This window comes from Indicator indicator, chromosome 2, assembly GCF_027791375.1.
Source record: "Indicator indicator isolate 239-I01 chromosome 2, UM_Iind_1.1, whole genome shotgun sequence".
NCBI lineage: Eukaryota > Metazoa > Chordata > Aves > Piciformes > Indicatoridae > Indicator > Indicator indicator.
This window is the reverse complement of record NC_072011.1, coordinates 45,146,559-45,162,675: the sequence shown is the minus strand read 5'-3', so window position 1 is coordinate 45,162,675 and position 16,117 is coordinate 45,146,559. Positions and strand designations below refer to the sequence as shown.

Genomic DNA, 16,117 nt, shown 5'->3' with positions numbered 1-16,117 from the left:
TAATAATTAAAAAAAATCATTAGCCTAAAAAAAAAAAAGATTGGAGTATTTTTAATGCTTTATTATATCCAAGTCTTGAATAGAGAAAACAATATGTAAACATGATAAATAAATAAGAAATAAAATGTAGATATTTTTCCCTCACCTCTTAAAATGTTTGACTTGGCCTTCCTAATGAAAATGAACTTGTAAGTGTTATAAGATTTCTTACATTTCTGAAGTCTGGTTTAGAATTACAAAAAAAAAAAAAAAAAAAAAAAAAAAGGAAGGAAGCAACAACCAAACACCAGGAATTTGAGTTGGGAGAACATTAAATTAATGGCAGACAGATCTGCTGGAGCAGGCACAAGATAGCTGCCTGCCAATAAATAAGATAACCAGGAGGAGGGGGGTGTTGCCTTAGGTTTGTTTTCATTTTCTTGTTTTCATTTAGGATGAAGGCCAGGTGGATCCTACATAGAGTAAGCAGCAAAATTAAAGGTTCAGATGAACTAAATAGATTATTTAAATAATAATTATAAAAACACAACAGAGAGCCACTGTCCCCAGCATGTTGGTCCCAAATCCCATCACATCACAAGCAGTCTGAGACTTACCCAGTCTCCACATTTACATGAAAGGAATGGATGAAGGCAATGCCATAAACTGGGAAAGGGGAAGGAAGAACAAAGGCAAAACTGGAATGGCAAACATCACCTGGAAGCTGAATGTTTCTTTCAATGCAGCTGCTACTGCTCCTCCCAGTTTGGCATCAATTAATTTAAGATATTAGAGGCTTCATTGGGCCAGTCACTAGGGGGTTGACCCAATACCAGCTGAAATTCCCCAGGCCTTTTTCTATTGACTTCAACAACTCTTGGTCAGATGCTAGTTATAACAGCTCCTCCAACCCCAATACATGTAGAATGTGGAGACACCACATTTAGAAACTGGAAGAGAAAGTACTCATGGAAAACACCATTTTGGAGATGGGGAAGACAGTCAGTTCCCAAAATGCTCATCAGTAAACCTGAAAAGAAGAATGCAGGGCCAAACAACAGAGATCAAGTTGTACCTGTCTGCCAGCAACTAAAGTAAGAATGATCTACAAAATACAGAAGGCAAGAGACCAGTGATCCCAACACAGACATCCTCTGAGAGATCTGAGGGATGAAACAAGCAGGCATGAGGTGTCTGGAGCTTTTTCCAGATAGTAGAAAATAATCCTCTTGTCTAGGCAGCTTCACATGGCTCCCACCAGTATCACAGGACAGGAAAGGGGACTATCCTGTCCTGTCTCTGAGAAGGTCAATGATAAGGCAGTGTACAACACCCAGCTACAGTGTTTTTTGGCAGCAATTCCACTTAGCAAAAGCAAAGGTACATTTTTGTTGTTTCATTAAGAGTTAGACTTATTCAGGCTTGAGGAGGAACCTGACTTCCTGAAAACCATAGGAGGAATGCTTCTGATCTCCTGAGAGACAATCATCCTGATCAGCTGGCCACAAAGGTAGCTGCATCGCCTTAGGATTCACCACTTGTCAATGTTGCATTCTGCTCAGAAATGGGCAGAAATTACCTGCAGGGACACTTTATTGAGGAGTTTTAGATTCTCAATCCAGATTGGCTCAAACAAGCATCTGTTAAAATGGAGACAGAGAAGCAGCAGTTTCACCTAAAGTGGTAGCATCTACATAAAACCCTATGGAAATAGGATCCCCTATGCTAACTACAGAAGTTTAAAATCTACTTCATTAGAAAGGGAGATTTGATCTTCATCCTTTATCAATGTTACTTATTGTGTAAGCTCAATTTGAAACCTCTGGTACTGATGCAGTGATGGAAATGTTTAAGCAAGAAAGACAAAGCTTGAATATTAACCATCTTTCTGAACCAGATCAATCCTTTCTCTTTCTGGCAGTTGTGGTAAATAACAACTTAAAAAATAACAACTTTAAAAATAACAGTAATAATAAAAAAGCAAGACTACCTTTAGAACTAAAGTAATGTCCCTTTGAAATGATTCAAAGAATGGGCAGTGGCCAGGGTTTCAGGGAAGCCAGCCTTGCTGAGTAAAGGTCCAGTGGAGTTAGTGGGTACTCCAGCAGTGTATCATCTCACAGGATTAGTCTTATGTCATATCGCATTTCTTCAGTTGAGTAAAAGAAAAAAAAAAACTCACACCAAAATAAATAGCTGCCATCACAGCTTCAACAGGCAGAACCAAAGAACTGTCTCCTAAGTTGTTTAGCTGGCAAGCTGTGTTGATATTAACAGGAATTGAGCTTGGATCCAAGTGGGAATAGGTTACACACATTACTGCTTTCAGTAGTCAACATCAGCACTGGAGAGTTTGTGCCCTCTTTGAGCACTTAGTAGCAGCAGCCAAACCCACAGGCTGGAGAAGACCCAGGGCTAGGAGAAGAGCACTCTCATTTCTCTTTTGTTTTCAGGCCAATGAACCCCATAAAAACTAAATCAAGTACAATGCAAAAAAAAAAAAAACAAACAAACCCAAAAAACCCCTCAAACAAACCAATCACAAATCCACCAGAAAACAACAACAAAAAATATAGAGGCCAAAGACTGAGGTGCAAATAATGGAAATCACCTTTCTTTGCTGGCAATTTGTCATTCATAACTAGAGGTTATCAGAAGTTCTGGTCTACTTCAAAAAGGTCATCACTTCAAACATGCCATTCCTGACTGGTCAGGAGCACATTGTGGCTTGTGTTGTTCTGGAGGCTGGACCACTGCCTTCCCCTCAACCTTGGAAATTGGGAATCTCTGAGCAAACAACACCCGCTAGTATCAACTGGTGGATATACGCTGCTTGTTTCCCAGCACTGAAAAAGCCAGGAAGCCTGAAGCCAGCTAGTTTCACCCTCTTCACCACTGCCAGTCTCCATTCTAGATTTATAGGAATATGGTGCCACCTCTTTTTTGGTAGCATGTTCTGCAGACATGGCCAAGAGGCGAGGAGGATTAAATAACAGGAAGAGATCAGCCTCTGAGTCAGGAACCCTGGTGGGGAGAAAGATGGAATAATCCCTCTATAGCAGGCAGCCCAGGAAAAGTAAACAACATGCAGCAGATTAGATATCCACCAAACTGGGGTAAAACCCTGCCAGACACTGGTAAGTGCCACTCCAGCAGCTTTTCTGATTCTACTTTGGCCCTGAGATGCTAACTTGGTTTTGGAGGAGCCTAAGGGGGTAAATATATCTACATTTTTAAAAGACTTCTACATGAGCCTCCTGCTGTCTCTGCTGCCTCAGTGCCCCAGGGCAGAGTTATGGAACCCTTGAGCTCCTTTTGGTCACCCAGTTCTTGGACCTCCCAGCCATCCCCCACTCCTGTCTTGGCAGCCCTACATGTTTCCTACAGCCTGTCCCAAGAAGAAAGATCCTAACAAGCCTGTAGAGTTCAGAGCAACTGGATGAAATGTCATAGGATTGACAACATTGGAAATGGTAAGCACAGAGAGATAGAGGGAATGAGAGAAGTTGTAAGATCAACCAGAATGATCTAAGCACAGAGCACAACTGATCAGATCGATTCACAAAGGAAAGGGATGACTAGCAACTGTTGGCATCTTGTCTTTACTTAAGGCCAAGAGTGCTCCCCAAGTCCACTACAGCCATGAAGAGGTTTCCATAGGCAGTTCCTACAGAGGCAACATCACTCTTTCCAAACAGTTTTGGCACATCAGTCCCACCCTTGCTGTTTCTTGCCTCCAGGGAGCTGGTGTTGGTCCTCGCTCTCCTTCCTGGAGCTGCAGCACTTTCCCATCCTTGTTCTTGCTGCTCTTGTGCTTGAAGGATCCTGTTCCTGTCTCTAATCCCATGGAGCGGGGCTCCCCCATGGTTCTGGTAGGGGATGTAACACACTGGCAAAATGGGGGACCACAGGGGAATTACAATGCCAGCAAGGTGGGAGAGTTCAAGGAATCTGAGGACTGGTCACCGCTGCTGCTGCTCCTCCGGTGAGCTTTGGAGCAGGACTCAGATGGAGAGAGAGGAGACTCCTGATCCAACACATTAGGGTAGGTGAATACCAAGTTGGAGGACCCAGGAGTGATGGCTGGTGTTGAGGTCACCACAATGGGAGTGTTGAGTGCCTCCTCCCCATAAAAACCTCCAGCAATGCTGATGGGCTTAATGACAGACCTCTGGGCTTTGTCAAGGACCAAAGAAGAAGATGGGATCTCTTCCTCCACAGGCTCCTGCTTCACAACCACTGCTCCACTTGCTCCAGTCCTAACACTCTGGAGGCTGCTGGATGGTGGGCTCCGACGCTCCTCAGGGCTGATTTTGCACACAGGGCTGTGAGCCACCAGCATAAACTCCAACTTCTCCTTCTCCTTCTGGAGCTCAGCAATCTCCTTTTGCAGCACTGACTTCTCCTCCTCCAACACTTCAGTTTCCTGCAGATAAGAGGATTTAATAAATATCAGAGGCTCTGGAATTGCTCCTCACCTGGAACACGGCCATCAAGTCCAGATCCCAGATGGCATGAGCAGATACATCCCAGACTCTTCATGAGCCAAGCAGGCAGTAGGTCATTGCCAGCTGTGTATCTTGTCTTTCATGTGTCTACCAGTAGTCTATTACCAGACTTTACCAATCTAAGGGTTATAAATGTTTTTCTCATGAGCTTGCCTTAATTTTCTCATAGGCAGCTTCTACTACTGTTTGGCCTATGACCTTACCATTCTCCCTTGCCTGACAGACACATTAGCAAAGACTTGTGTCTTTAGCAAGATTGTGTTAGTTAAGTAACATTCTTTTCATTTAGAGGTATTGTAAAGCAACCTCTAAACCGTTTCAATTTTCTTTCTTTCTTTCTTTCAATTTTCTGTTCCAGATTAGCTCTGACACTTGTCTGACTTGCAAAAATGACCAACACTTTCATCTCCACTGGACCATACTTTGATGCTTCTAGAATTAATACATTTACTTTTCTCATAATCACATCACACTGATGGCTCATAGTCAGTCTTCTGTGTGAAGACCTCTCCATTTCACCAAAAAAAAAAAAAAAAAAAAAAAAAAAAAAAAAATCACTCTCAGTCCTTCAGGACATGACCTCCCACTTTACAGTCCTCTCACTTTTATTACCTTAGTCATGACAATCCTTCAGTTCTTGCTATAGGATGCCCTGCCTCCCCTGCACTGAGAATGCCTCCCAAATTTAAGTCAGCAGCACATTTCACTGGTGTGCTTTCGCTTCTGTTGCTGCCCTTGTTAATTAGATCATCAAATGAAACCTGCCCCAGCCTGGTTTTCAAGCAGGAGCACTAGAATCTTCCCTCCAACTTCTTTCAACACAACTCATCCTTACCTCCTCTTCAGACAGTCCTTTACCCACCCTATGTTTCTTGTGCTCATTCCTACCTTCTCCAGCTTAAATAGTTGTTTCCCCCACAGCACCCAAACACCTGTCTCTGTGGTGCTCCCTTTGTGCAGGAAATCAGTTACCCCCACCAAAGAAAGGTTAGCCTGAAGGATGCAGCTTTGATAGGTACACAGAACATCCACCTCATTTTCTACTGCTTTCAGACAATCCTACTGTCTTCAGTGCTTCTATCCTTAAAGCCTGCACTTCAGGCACACAGCATCTTTATTTCCACTTATGGAGGCAGATCAGAGGTAGGGAGACTCAGTGCTAGTTGAGAGGCTAGAAGTACATTCTGGGCAGTCAGCAAGGAGAATTTAGGCTCTTGAGCTTCAGGCCCAAGCCCTCACTACTGCTGATGTAGGAGCAACATCCCTGGGCATCCTTGGAAGGGGAAGGTATGTGTTTTACATCATTGCCCTCAAACATGCTATTGGAGAGAGAGCAATGCCCTTCAAGCTGGTCCAAAGGGTGTGTGACAAGGAAGGGGAAACATATGCAGAGCACATACCGCCTGGAGTTTCTCTGTTAGCTCCCGACGCCTGTTACGACACTTAGCAGCTGCCAGCTTGTTCCTCTCTCTCCGGATCCTTCTCTTCTCTTCTTCCTCAGGCGAGAGCTGTGGGCAAGTGCCAAGAAAATCTACAATCAGATCTGAGCAAGGCATTCCTTGAAGTTTGTGAGGATTTCACCACAATGCAAAGGAAAAAGGCCTTATCCAGCAGGATGCTGAGCCCTCCACTGATGTCAGCAGAAGATGAAAGCACACAGTATCTCTGCTTGCACTGGGTCTTAGCAGAAGGATGAGGAGAAGATGGAGTGGGGAGCAGGGGGAAGATTGTGTAAGAGGACAGTGAATCTGCACCAAGGCCAAACAGATAAAAGATGCTCTGATTGTTTCACAACTTGGGTGGTACATTAAGCAAAACCAGAGCATGATGTTGTAAGTGCCTCTTTCTTGAAAGAAAATATCTGCTGCTTCCCACACAAAAATAGTTGTTAGCTTGAAGGTCAGGGATGAGGTGGAGGGGCAGACAGGGAAATCAGCAGAGCTCCCATGAAGTATGTGAAGCAACAATGATTTATACCACCCAAAAATCTGACCTCAGATTTTTGAGCACTCAAGCAAGATAACACACTGTGCTTCTTGCATCAGCAGGCAAGGCTCTAGTGATATCAAGGGCTTCCTGAGGCCAGCTGACATCTTCACTGATGTAAATCAGGAGCAATTCCATAGAAACCTATAGAGTAACACTCTTGCGAAATAGAGGAAGTGAGCAGAAGCCCACAAGTTCTGTTCAAGTCAGGCCTAGCTTTGGGGTTTGAGAGGAGGTTTTATAAATTCCAGCAATGGCAGATAGGTTTGCACCACTGCCATGGCCTGGGAGCGGGTACAGCAGCACATGAAGGTGGCTGGCATGGCCCAGCTCACTGCTGCGGCACACATCACACAGGAGTCAGTGCAAAGGGACCACCAGTGGTATTCACAGCACATGCTTGGCCACACATCCTCCACTGCAGACTGACCTCGTGCCCTGCGCTTCAGCCACACTGGCATGTGCTGCAGGGGCTTTGGCCTGGTGACTGCAAACAAAAGTGAAACAAGCACCCTGCAAAGCACGTGTCAGATCTCACATAGTGCCAGCAGAGAACGGAAAGAAAAAACTTTTCATAAAAGCTTTCACTTTTAATATCTTCGGGGGCTGTCCAAATAACAAATGAGACATCTAACCTTTTACTATCTTTTCTTTTTAGTGTTAGTTTTACTCTAACCTCATTCTGGTTCGTTTTGGTTTGCTTTATTTCCTTAATTTCAATCTTTGTAGTTCCAGAGCATTTACTTCACCCTCTGGGCATTCCCCTTACTCAGTTCTGTTTCGTTTGGTTGGTTTTTTTTTCAGGCTCTGGTTGGTGCCTGCGATTTCACCTGCACACAGCATGAGACCCTGCATGCACACCAAGCAATAGAACCACTTTCAGGACTTCAGGAGACAGCTTCTGGGCCTGAAAGCTTTTCTGTCAACAGATCACAGCATTCTATCTTGGGGTGGGGTGGTACCTCCACTGTGCTGGGCAGCAGCAAGTGGGGCTTCGGCATATTCCCCTCAGTAGGGAGCCTCCAGCAAGCGCTGCGTTCTCTGCGATGGCTCTGCCTGCTCACTTCCCAGCCTTCATGTGTGCAGGCTTAAAATGTATTTGCTCACCAGTATCTGCAGTACAGGAAAGTGTTAAGCATGCACACAGATTCTGGGCTGACTTTGGGTTTCTGAGTACAGTTTTCAAGAGTCCCTTCACACTTTAGAAGCACAAACCTCATAGAAATATATTGGAACTGACATTTCTTTTCCCAGAGTCTTTAGTAATTTTTAAACTATCTGTCTTGGAGGCTGTGCTTTGCAAAAATCTCACAGATGAGGCTGAAGCCCCTAATCTGGATGTGCTTAACATTATACTGGGTTTTAAAAGGAATATTCTGTCAGCGGTTGCTGGATTTGTTTGAAAGCAGTTGGATTTGGCACTCTTCGTGCCCCCGCTGTACACATTATCTGTAGCTTGTCCAAGCCCAATACGTGCATTCACTGGCAGAAACATTCATCAAACCAGGCTTTTTTCATAAAGTGTTACACAATGTTTTCCAAAAAGGCACTCCGATGTGGTGTTCAAAGCACCAGCAGTGGAAACCTGAGCCAAAGAGCCACGGTAAAGCGCCTGGGTACTGCCTTAGCATGCATCTAATCGAAAGGACTTGGCTTTGAATGACCCAGAATGTACGGCTTGCAAACAAGCCACAGGCCAGGAATTGCTTGGCAGGCGTCCTTCAGCAAATAGCTCTGAACAACAAATAAAGCAGAGAGTATGGTGATCTCTTCACGGCCAATTTGTGAACATAGAGGCAGCATTTGTCAAACAAATTAGTTGTTGCTAATTATTCCCCCAGTTCTCCTGAGAGCTTCCCTGGCTTTGGACACCAGCCCTGCACGCAGGGAACCTGGAGGTAGCTCCAGCTGGGAAAGGGCTGTACCCAAATCACCACAGCTGCCCAATCATTCCTTCCATAAACAGACCCTTAGTGCACCCATATGAGCTCCTCACACAGAGGTACAGCTCACACTGGACAAGTGACTTTAACCCCTTCCCTGCCTTTTACATCTAATCCAGACAGCAAATCCACATAAAATAATCACAGTGTGAACCAAAACAGATGACGTGGAAGTAAAAGCAGGGCTGGTGAGTCTTATTAGAAACAGACCTCATGCAATAGCGTGTGCTGGAGCACTGAGGGTGTGCAGTGTGTCTCATCACACTGCTCTGCAGCGACCCACACAACTGCTGCTTGGGAACAATTCAGGGACATCTAGATTATTCAGAATTTTTAAATTTTTTTAAAAGATATCAGCCTATCAGTGCAGATAGCTATTTACCAGACAGCCCTGGAGAAGGCTGTTTCATTCTAAGAAGAGATTGACAGGGCTGAAAGGATTTCCACCATATTGGATGACTGCATGTAGTCTATTGCTCTGTCCAAGAGCACAATCCAGTGTCCCATCTTGATAAACCCATTGGGAGGCTGAGCACAGTGCAGAAGTGGTACAAGCCACCCCATCCTAGGTATGAAAATGCCACTGGTCTGAGAGCAGAAAAAAAAAAAAAATCTCTGCTCATGGGATTTCCACACCCCTCCAGCAAAATGTTTGAGTGCATGTCTCTAGTGGGGAGATGGATTTAAACCCCAGACTTTCAAGATGTTCTTGATACTACAGTTGAGGTCCTCCCTGCACAGTGCTGGCTGGTATTAGTGGTATCACCCAATATTGAGACTGGAGCAGCATTAGCTGCCACAGAGCAGATATAAAACACCAGCTGACGTAATTTTGGTGTCAGATTTGTACATGTTCTGTATAAAAGCCCCTCCGCTTGCTTAGAGGTCTCCTTCTGCCTGCAGTGTCAGAGACACTCAAACCAAAACCCAGGGCTTGACTTCAGAGTTTCACTGGTTTTTGAAACTGAGCCATGATGCAGCCCAGCAGTGTAAAGCATTTGATGGAGATTGGGTAAGTCTTGCCATACAATGAGGAAGAAGCAATAAAATCACCCTCCAGCTTACACCCTACACCCTGAGAAACTGCTCAGGAGACAGACCTCGGTGCTCCCCCATGGGGCCAGGACATCCCAAGAGAGGTCAGGGTGGAATCTCTGCATGAGTTTTTGAGGCACCCTCAGCCGCTCCCCACACCATGGTTACCTGCTCATCTCTTCGTCTCCGGCCCACTGTGGTCCCGATTGTTTTGATCACACCAGGTCGCTGAAGGGCTGTGTGTCCGGCTACTGAAGACAGCGGTGGTAGTGGATGGCTGTATGGGTGCGAGCGAGAGTAAGGGCTTGACATGGAGGTGATGACAGTGGGCTGGACCATCCACTGCAGGTCTTGGCTGGTTGTGATGGCGTTGATTGTAGGGATAAAAGCACTGCCTGATCCTGGCATATCTACTCGAAATTTCTAGGAGGGAAAGCAGTGGAGAAAAGGGAAAGAGAGAAGAGAGAAAAACTGTCAATGAAAGCAGAACATAAGTGGCTACTCAGAAACCAGGTAGGCCCTCAGGAGCTGCACCAGTGAAGATCAAAGCAGCACCTGAAGCAAAGGCACTGGTTGCTGATGCCTCTGCAGCATCCTAGGCTGCCCCTACCCACTGCAGCCCCTTGGGGATGTGCTGGGCTCAGGTGCTTCCCCTTCAGAGCAGCCCTAACCTCTCCCAGCCCCCTTCCTCATCCCCCACACACCTCCCCAGCACCTTCTACACCAGCCTCCCCACTGCCACTACCTCCTGCCTGTGCCCATCACTCCTTCCGGCATGGAGCGAAAGGGGAATTAAGGAGTTTCTAGAAAAACAGAAACAAACTAAAAAAAAAAAAAAAAAAAACAAAAAAAAAAACTTCTCTGCCAGTACAAAGAAAAGGAAGAGAAACTTCACTTCTGAAATGCTGTTACCAAGCAGAGCAAAGCTTTCTTCTACCAAAGGATTCCCCTGAAATTCGGACTCAATCAACACAGGGTTTGGTACCACAAGAACAGCAGCTCGCTTCTTGTTCAGTGGTTCTGCACTTGCCACACACAGGGTGAGAAGCCCAGCCTGGGGATGGTTACGTGCGTGGATATGTATTTTAATAGCAGCCTATAAAATAGGTCTTAGGATTCAGATCGGACAAGTTCCCTGCAGCTCTCTGCACTGTCTAGACAAAACAAGGCAGCAGTAAAACCAAGGTAGCAAGTAATGATCTCCTCCAAAATACATGTACACCTTGTTTCAGACAGAGGTAAATCCATCTGGATAATATGCTGGCACTAGACTGCAAGGAAAACAATCGCTTGTCCCCGGAGGGGGAAGCAGAGGAGAAAGAATGCTTTTGTCTATGCTGAGCTTCTTCAGGAGCCTTTCAATGGTTAAACTTTGTTTTAGACACATGCTTTACTCCAGCAATCACTGCAGAAGGGACAGGTCTTGCAGGACCATCAACCATCACTACCTCAGATTTGTAAGCCTCAAAATGACCCCATGAAAAATGCACATTCTTGGGTCAACAAACTAACTTCCCAGAGAAGACAGAGGCCTTGCATCAGCCTGACCTCAGCTCAGGTAAGCGTCCCAGATAAGGGACAGCAGTTCAACACAGATTTCCTTTTTAGGGTGTGCCTCAGCAAGCACCTTAAATGCTTTGTTAAACCAAGGCTATGGCAAATAGTATTTCACATTCTGATAGCTACAGCATTTCAGAAGCCCAGCTGCCAGTGCTTGGAGACCAGGAGATCCAGTTTGAACACGGACAAACATAGCTTTGGACAGCTCAAAATCTAGCAAGAAAGGATGAGAGAAGCAAAAAACTAATCAAGTTAAACAAGTGGGGAATTGCACTGACACCAAGACCTTTAGAAAAGACCCACCAGAACATCAGAGTCACCTGGAGCTCAAGTCAAACACAACCTCAGCATACCCCACATTTCAGAGTACAGTCAGCCTTTGTGTGACCACTTTCAATTAACTACAGAGGCCCAGAGCTGCAAACTGTCACCACCACACAGGAAATTACATGCACAACCCCCTTCTTTGCTCTGCCCAATGTAAGATATGATTGCATAGTGCAGGAGAGGATACCTTGGTGCCTCCACAACCATAATACAAAGGGACCCTAACCTCGCAAAAGGGAGGAAGTGCAAGACTAGTTGAACCACAGGTGCTCAAGTCAATGGACACAAGTTCTGCTTCCCATTTCCACAAAGTGGCTTCTATCATGAACTTTACCTACCTGTGCCCCCATCACTCCTGTACCCAAAAAGCAGAGAAGACCCCTGTCTCCTTTGCAGGGACACTAGAAAGCTAAGGCAAAACATCTGGAGATCTTTTGGTGCTTTGCTATGCAAAGACACCGTTTGCATTTCAGAGCAAATGACTTCTGCAGCCTCCAACACCCAACCACATTCAATGACCTGCTAAAAATTCCCATCAGAGGCTGACAGAATCAAGTCCATCACCAAATCAGACACTTGTGTCTGACAAAGCTCAGGCTCCAAGTTATTGATAAAGTGATTACTCAACTTACAATCACTACTGAATGTAGTCTTCCGGACAACAAAAGGGAGCTGCTTGGTTCGGCCACATCCCTTGGTAGCTCTATGGTGCTTGTTTGCAGAGCTAAGAGATCTGCAGTCCCTGTTTGTGCCATGCTCCACCTCTGTCACTAGCTTCCTTTCCAATCCCTAAAAGTATCTTCAAAAACTCCCTCTATATTCTGCATTTTCCCCACATAACTAATGAAGGGACTTGCTGCTGTGACTTGCCAAATCTTCAGTTATGGGGGCACTCAAGCTACCACTGCTGTTGGGCTTTACAAACACTGCTTCCTGACTGGTCAGGCTTTCCCCACATACCTTGCTTTCCCCTCTGGGACACTGCACCGGATCAGCTTTGCCATGTCAAAGTGCAGCTGGCCTTCCATGTTCTACCTGGCAGCCATCAGCTCTGCTCCCTGGAATGCTACTAGTTTCAGTGGCAGGGCCCCGGATTCACCTCCCCCCATGAGCACTGGCCTCTTCACTTTGGAGCTCCAGATCTTTCCCCAAACTCCTGTCCCAGCTTTGCTCTCCTCATTCCTCCTCCCCTCAGAGAGCTCTGATCCCCCTGCCAGCCTGGCAGTACTGCCTACCCTCACCCACCTCCCCATTTCTCTGCTTTATAGAGCCCCTCCAACCATTTTCTCACCCGGGACACCCAGAGGTCTCCTCTCATGACCCAGGAGAGACTCCTGGAGGCAACTCTCTGCCAGCTCTGTTCTCCTTATCTACGAGGAATTCACAGCACTGCAAGGCTACACATGCAGCACATGCTCAGCCACGAAGCTTCTGCTCTCCTCTCCCGACCTAAGCAACATGCAGATGAAGGTATCATTAAAAAAATCCAACAACTGAACAGCAGAGTCCTGTTATTAAAAGTGCCAAGAATTGAGGTCAGTCTCTGCTCTGCCTTTAAAATAAGGGGTTGGATGGGAGCCTCCCCCAGTCCATAGTGAAGACTGTCTCCAGCGGAGCCTTGCCATGGGCAGGGACAGGCTGCGTTAGCAGGTCACAACTTAGAAGCATGGGTAGTATAGGCAAATTTCAGCCGTTGGCTCCACAGTTCCCTTCTCCATCTTAATGAGGATTTTCTATCCTGTACCCCACTGCATCTCTGCTCCACTCTTCGCCTACACGTGTAACTGCAAGTGCTAAGCAGCACCAGAAACCAATCTAGAAACAAATACAATGGCTGTGGAAAAAAACCAAACTCTGTAACGAAACCACCAAAAAAAACACCCAGAGGATCTTTTACAACTACTCAGCTATCAAATACAGGGTGTATAGGATATATACTAATATAAATATAAGGTTCCTGATGGCTTTCTACAATGAATAACTCCTCCAAGGAGAACTGGACACAGTGCTAGGATATTTGAGGGGAAAGTCAACCACTCTGAAAGAGTATACAAACCCTTCCCATTAAAGTCTATGTTTACCACATGGTGAAGTCAGTGATTAGGAAAATAGCCTGACATGCAACTTAAAAAAAAAAAAAAGTTTCAGTGCTGTGTTGCATGGAAAAAATAATTAAAAAACATCAAAGTTTTGGCTTAGAGACAGTTTTCCCTTAAACATGTGACTGATGCATCTTTTCTTGCTTTGGGGAAAAAAAAAATTATTCTACGATTAATATTTTCTGTAGCGATAAACCCCAGCAGATCTCCATAGACCAGAATCGGCAGAACAGCCTGACTGCTAGGGTAAAGGCAATGCTTACATTTGATCCTAATCTACAACATCTGTAAGGATCAAGGGAAAGACAAAGCGCAAAGCCTTGAGAAATCTCCCAGATTCCTAAAGAAAACATTCATGTTCTCACTAAGCTGGCGTCCTGCTCCAAGCCCCGATTCAGATAGTAACCCTAGAAACTGGGGTCCAGCCCCTCTATCAAATGCCATACACGCCAGCTGCCTGTGAAAGACGTGCAGCCTCAGAAAATAAAAAGGGGGAAACCCAGTTATTGGTCAGACCTCGACAGCTCAAATATTAAGCAGCGCTGGAGTTTCACCACCTTGAATCCAGTGCAGCTGCTGAATCAGAGGAGGAAAGGAAGAACAGCTGGCCAGGCGTTTTCAGTGTCTCAGTTCCCCACCGCTCCCCCACCTTGTTCTAGCATTTACTATTAAAACAGGGAATAAACTGGAACCGAGCTACAGTCCCCGGAAATCTGAATCTGCAGCCCGCAGAGGGCACCAACGAGATGCGTTTTGAGCAGGCGGGGAGCGGCGGCGAGTCATTTCTGGTAAAACTTCTTTAATGTGAGGAATGTCACGGGCTGGTACGGCTGGCAAAGTTTAAAACTGGACTTTTTTTTTTCCCCAAAAAACGATCCAATGACTTCTTGATGGGAAGACGGCAATATGCTCATACTGCCAGTTCGCTCATACAAGCCACACAAGAATTAATAACATTGTGAGAAGGGGGAGAGAGCGTGGAAGGGGTGTGGGGTGCAACTTTGAAAAAGCAAAAAACCAGTGAGGCTGGGCCAGATGATGTAAACAAGTTATGAAATAAGCCAGGTTTGTATAACTGGTCCGATTGTGTAATGCCTTCCCCAGAAGTGGTGGATTTAGTTGATGGAGGAATATAAGCCATTTCGAGATATTTTCTTAAGAAAAAGAAAATTAAAGACCCCTCAAGCCACCTGACTGGGCTTCTAGGTCGGTTGAATTTACGCCGCTTCCACAGGAAGCATCTGCTATTCTTCCAGCGCCGCCCGGCAGCGGGAGTTTGCTGGGGAGCGAGCGGCCGACAGGCGCCAAGAGCGCTCCGGCGGCTCCCAGGGAAGCTCCCGCTCGGGAAAGAGCCATCACCAGGCGAAGGTTGGCCGGCGGCTCACGGTAGGAGCCACGGAGTAGCCGGGCAGCGGGAGGAGTGGAACGGCACGCCGCCGACCCTTGGGTCTCACCGGTGGGAAAGGCAAAATTAGTGTCACCGCCGAGGAGCCAGTTTAGGGGAGGGGATAAGTGGAACGACCACTTCAGATATTTGAAAAAGCCAAAGCGCGCTTCAAGCCGTTCCCGGCGTGCGGCCGCAATAGCGCCTTGAAAGTAATTCAAGTGGCACCTCCCAAAGTCCCAGGGAAGACGCCCAAACTGTTGCGAGCGAGCCTAGGACAGAAACGAGGAAGGGCCGGCGAACGAAGGGACGAAGAAGCTCCCGACAAGAACAAAAGCAGGAAAAAGGAAGAGACGGATGCTCCCGTGTATTTGCGTTACCGGCCTCGGAGAGGAACTGCCCCGAGGAACCCTTTAATTTCCGAGCTCGTCCGGCCCGCCGCTACGGCGGGTCCCGGGACACCGGACGGGGTGTCCCCACCGGCACCCGCGTGCCCTGCTCTACCTGGGGCCGGGACGGCGGAGGCATCCGGCCCGTCACTGCCTCACCGCGCGTCCCCGCTCGGGGCAGGCCGCTGCCTCCCGTGGCACTCCCAGCCGCGAGTGGGCACCGACCGGAGGACAACTCTGCTCAACAGCCGTCCCGCAAGGGTCGCAGCAGTCGCTCCCACAGTAGGCAGGCAGGAAGGAGAAAAGCAACGCGGCGGCGGCCCGCCAGCACCGGCTGAGCCCCCGCGTACAGCGTCTCTCCGCCGAGCGCCCGCGCCTTCACCGTGGAGGAAGCGCCGCTCCCCGGCCGCCGCTCCCCGGGCGTGGCGATGAACTCCCGTGCCGGGAACGCTCGCAGAAGCCCCCGGGGGAGAGGGGCAGTGCCCGGCCCTACCTGCTGGGCTGCGCCGCTGGAGTAGTTCTCGGGATGTCCCGGGGAGCCGCTGCTGCCTCTGGAGGAGGTGTCGAAGTTCCCGGGGTAGTCCTGGTACATGGTCCGAGGTCGGGCCGGGGGAACCGCGTCCCCGCCTTCCCGCACCGACACCCGCCGCTCCCTCGCCGTCTCCCCGCCCCCTTCTCCCTCCCGGCCTCTTCGGCTCTTGCTTTTTGCCTCCCAACGCTCGCCGCGGAAAGGCAGGAAGAAAAAAAGCTTTGGATGGAGGAGACGGGAGAAAAGAAAAATAAAAAGTTGTGTTTGTTTTTTTTTTAAAAAAGGAGAAAATAAAGAGATAATAATAATAACAACAAAAGAGGCTCAGGCGGCAGCGAAGCGCCGACGGGACAGGAAGGCTCGGCAGCAGCAAAGCCG

General features: G+C 47.2%; 1 protein-coding gene across 1 annotated transcript; it reads right to left on the bottom strand.

The window, feature by feature from the left end:
- Positions 1-3,895: 3,895 nt before the first annotated feature.
- Positions 3,896-15,802, bottom strand: FOSL2 (FOS like 2, AP-1 transcription factor subunit). The gene is made up of 4 exons (XM_054399099.1): positions 15,704-15,802; positions 9,620-9,874; positions 5,888-5,995; positions 3,896-4,405 (listed from the first exon to the last, which is right to left on the bottom strand). Exons 1-4 carry the CDS (start codon positions 15,800-15,802, stop codon positions 3,896-3,898), a joined length of 972 nt encoding a protein of 323 aa, XP_054255074.1.
- Positions 15,803-16,117: the final 315 nt, after the last annotated feature.

Excerpts from the sequence above, each read along its gene's own strand:
- FOSL2 (XM_054399099.1), bottom strand. The coding sequence starts at position 15,802 with ATGTACCAGGACTACCCCGGGAACTTCGACACCTCCTCCAGAGGCAGC. Across the intron at positions 9,875-15,703 it reads CCAGCGGCGCAGCCCAGCAG|AAATTTCGAGTAGATATGCC; the intron begins GTAGGGCCGGGC and ends TTTCCCTCCTAG. Across the intron at positions 4,406-5,887 it reads TAACAGAGAAACTCCAGGCG|GAAACTGAAGTGTTGGAGGA; the intron begins GTATGTGCTCTG and ends TCTTATCTGCAG.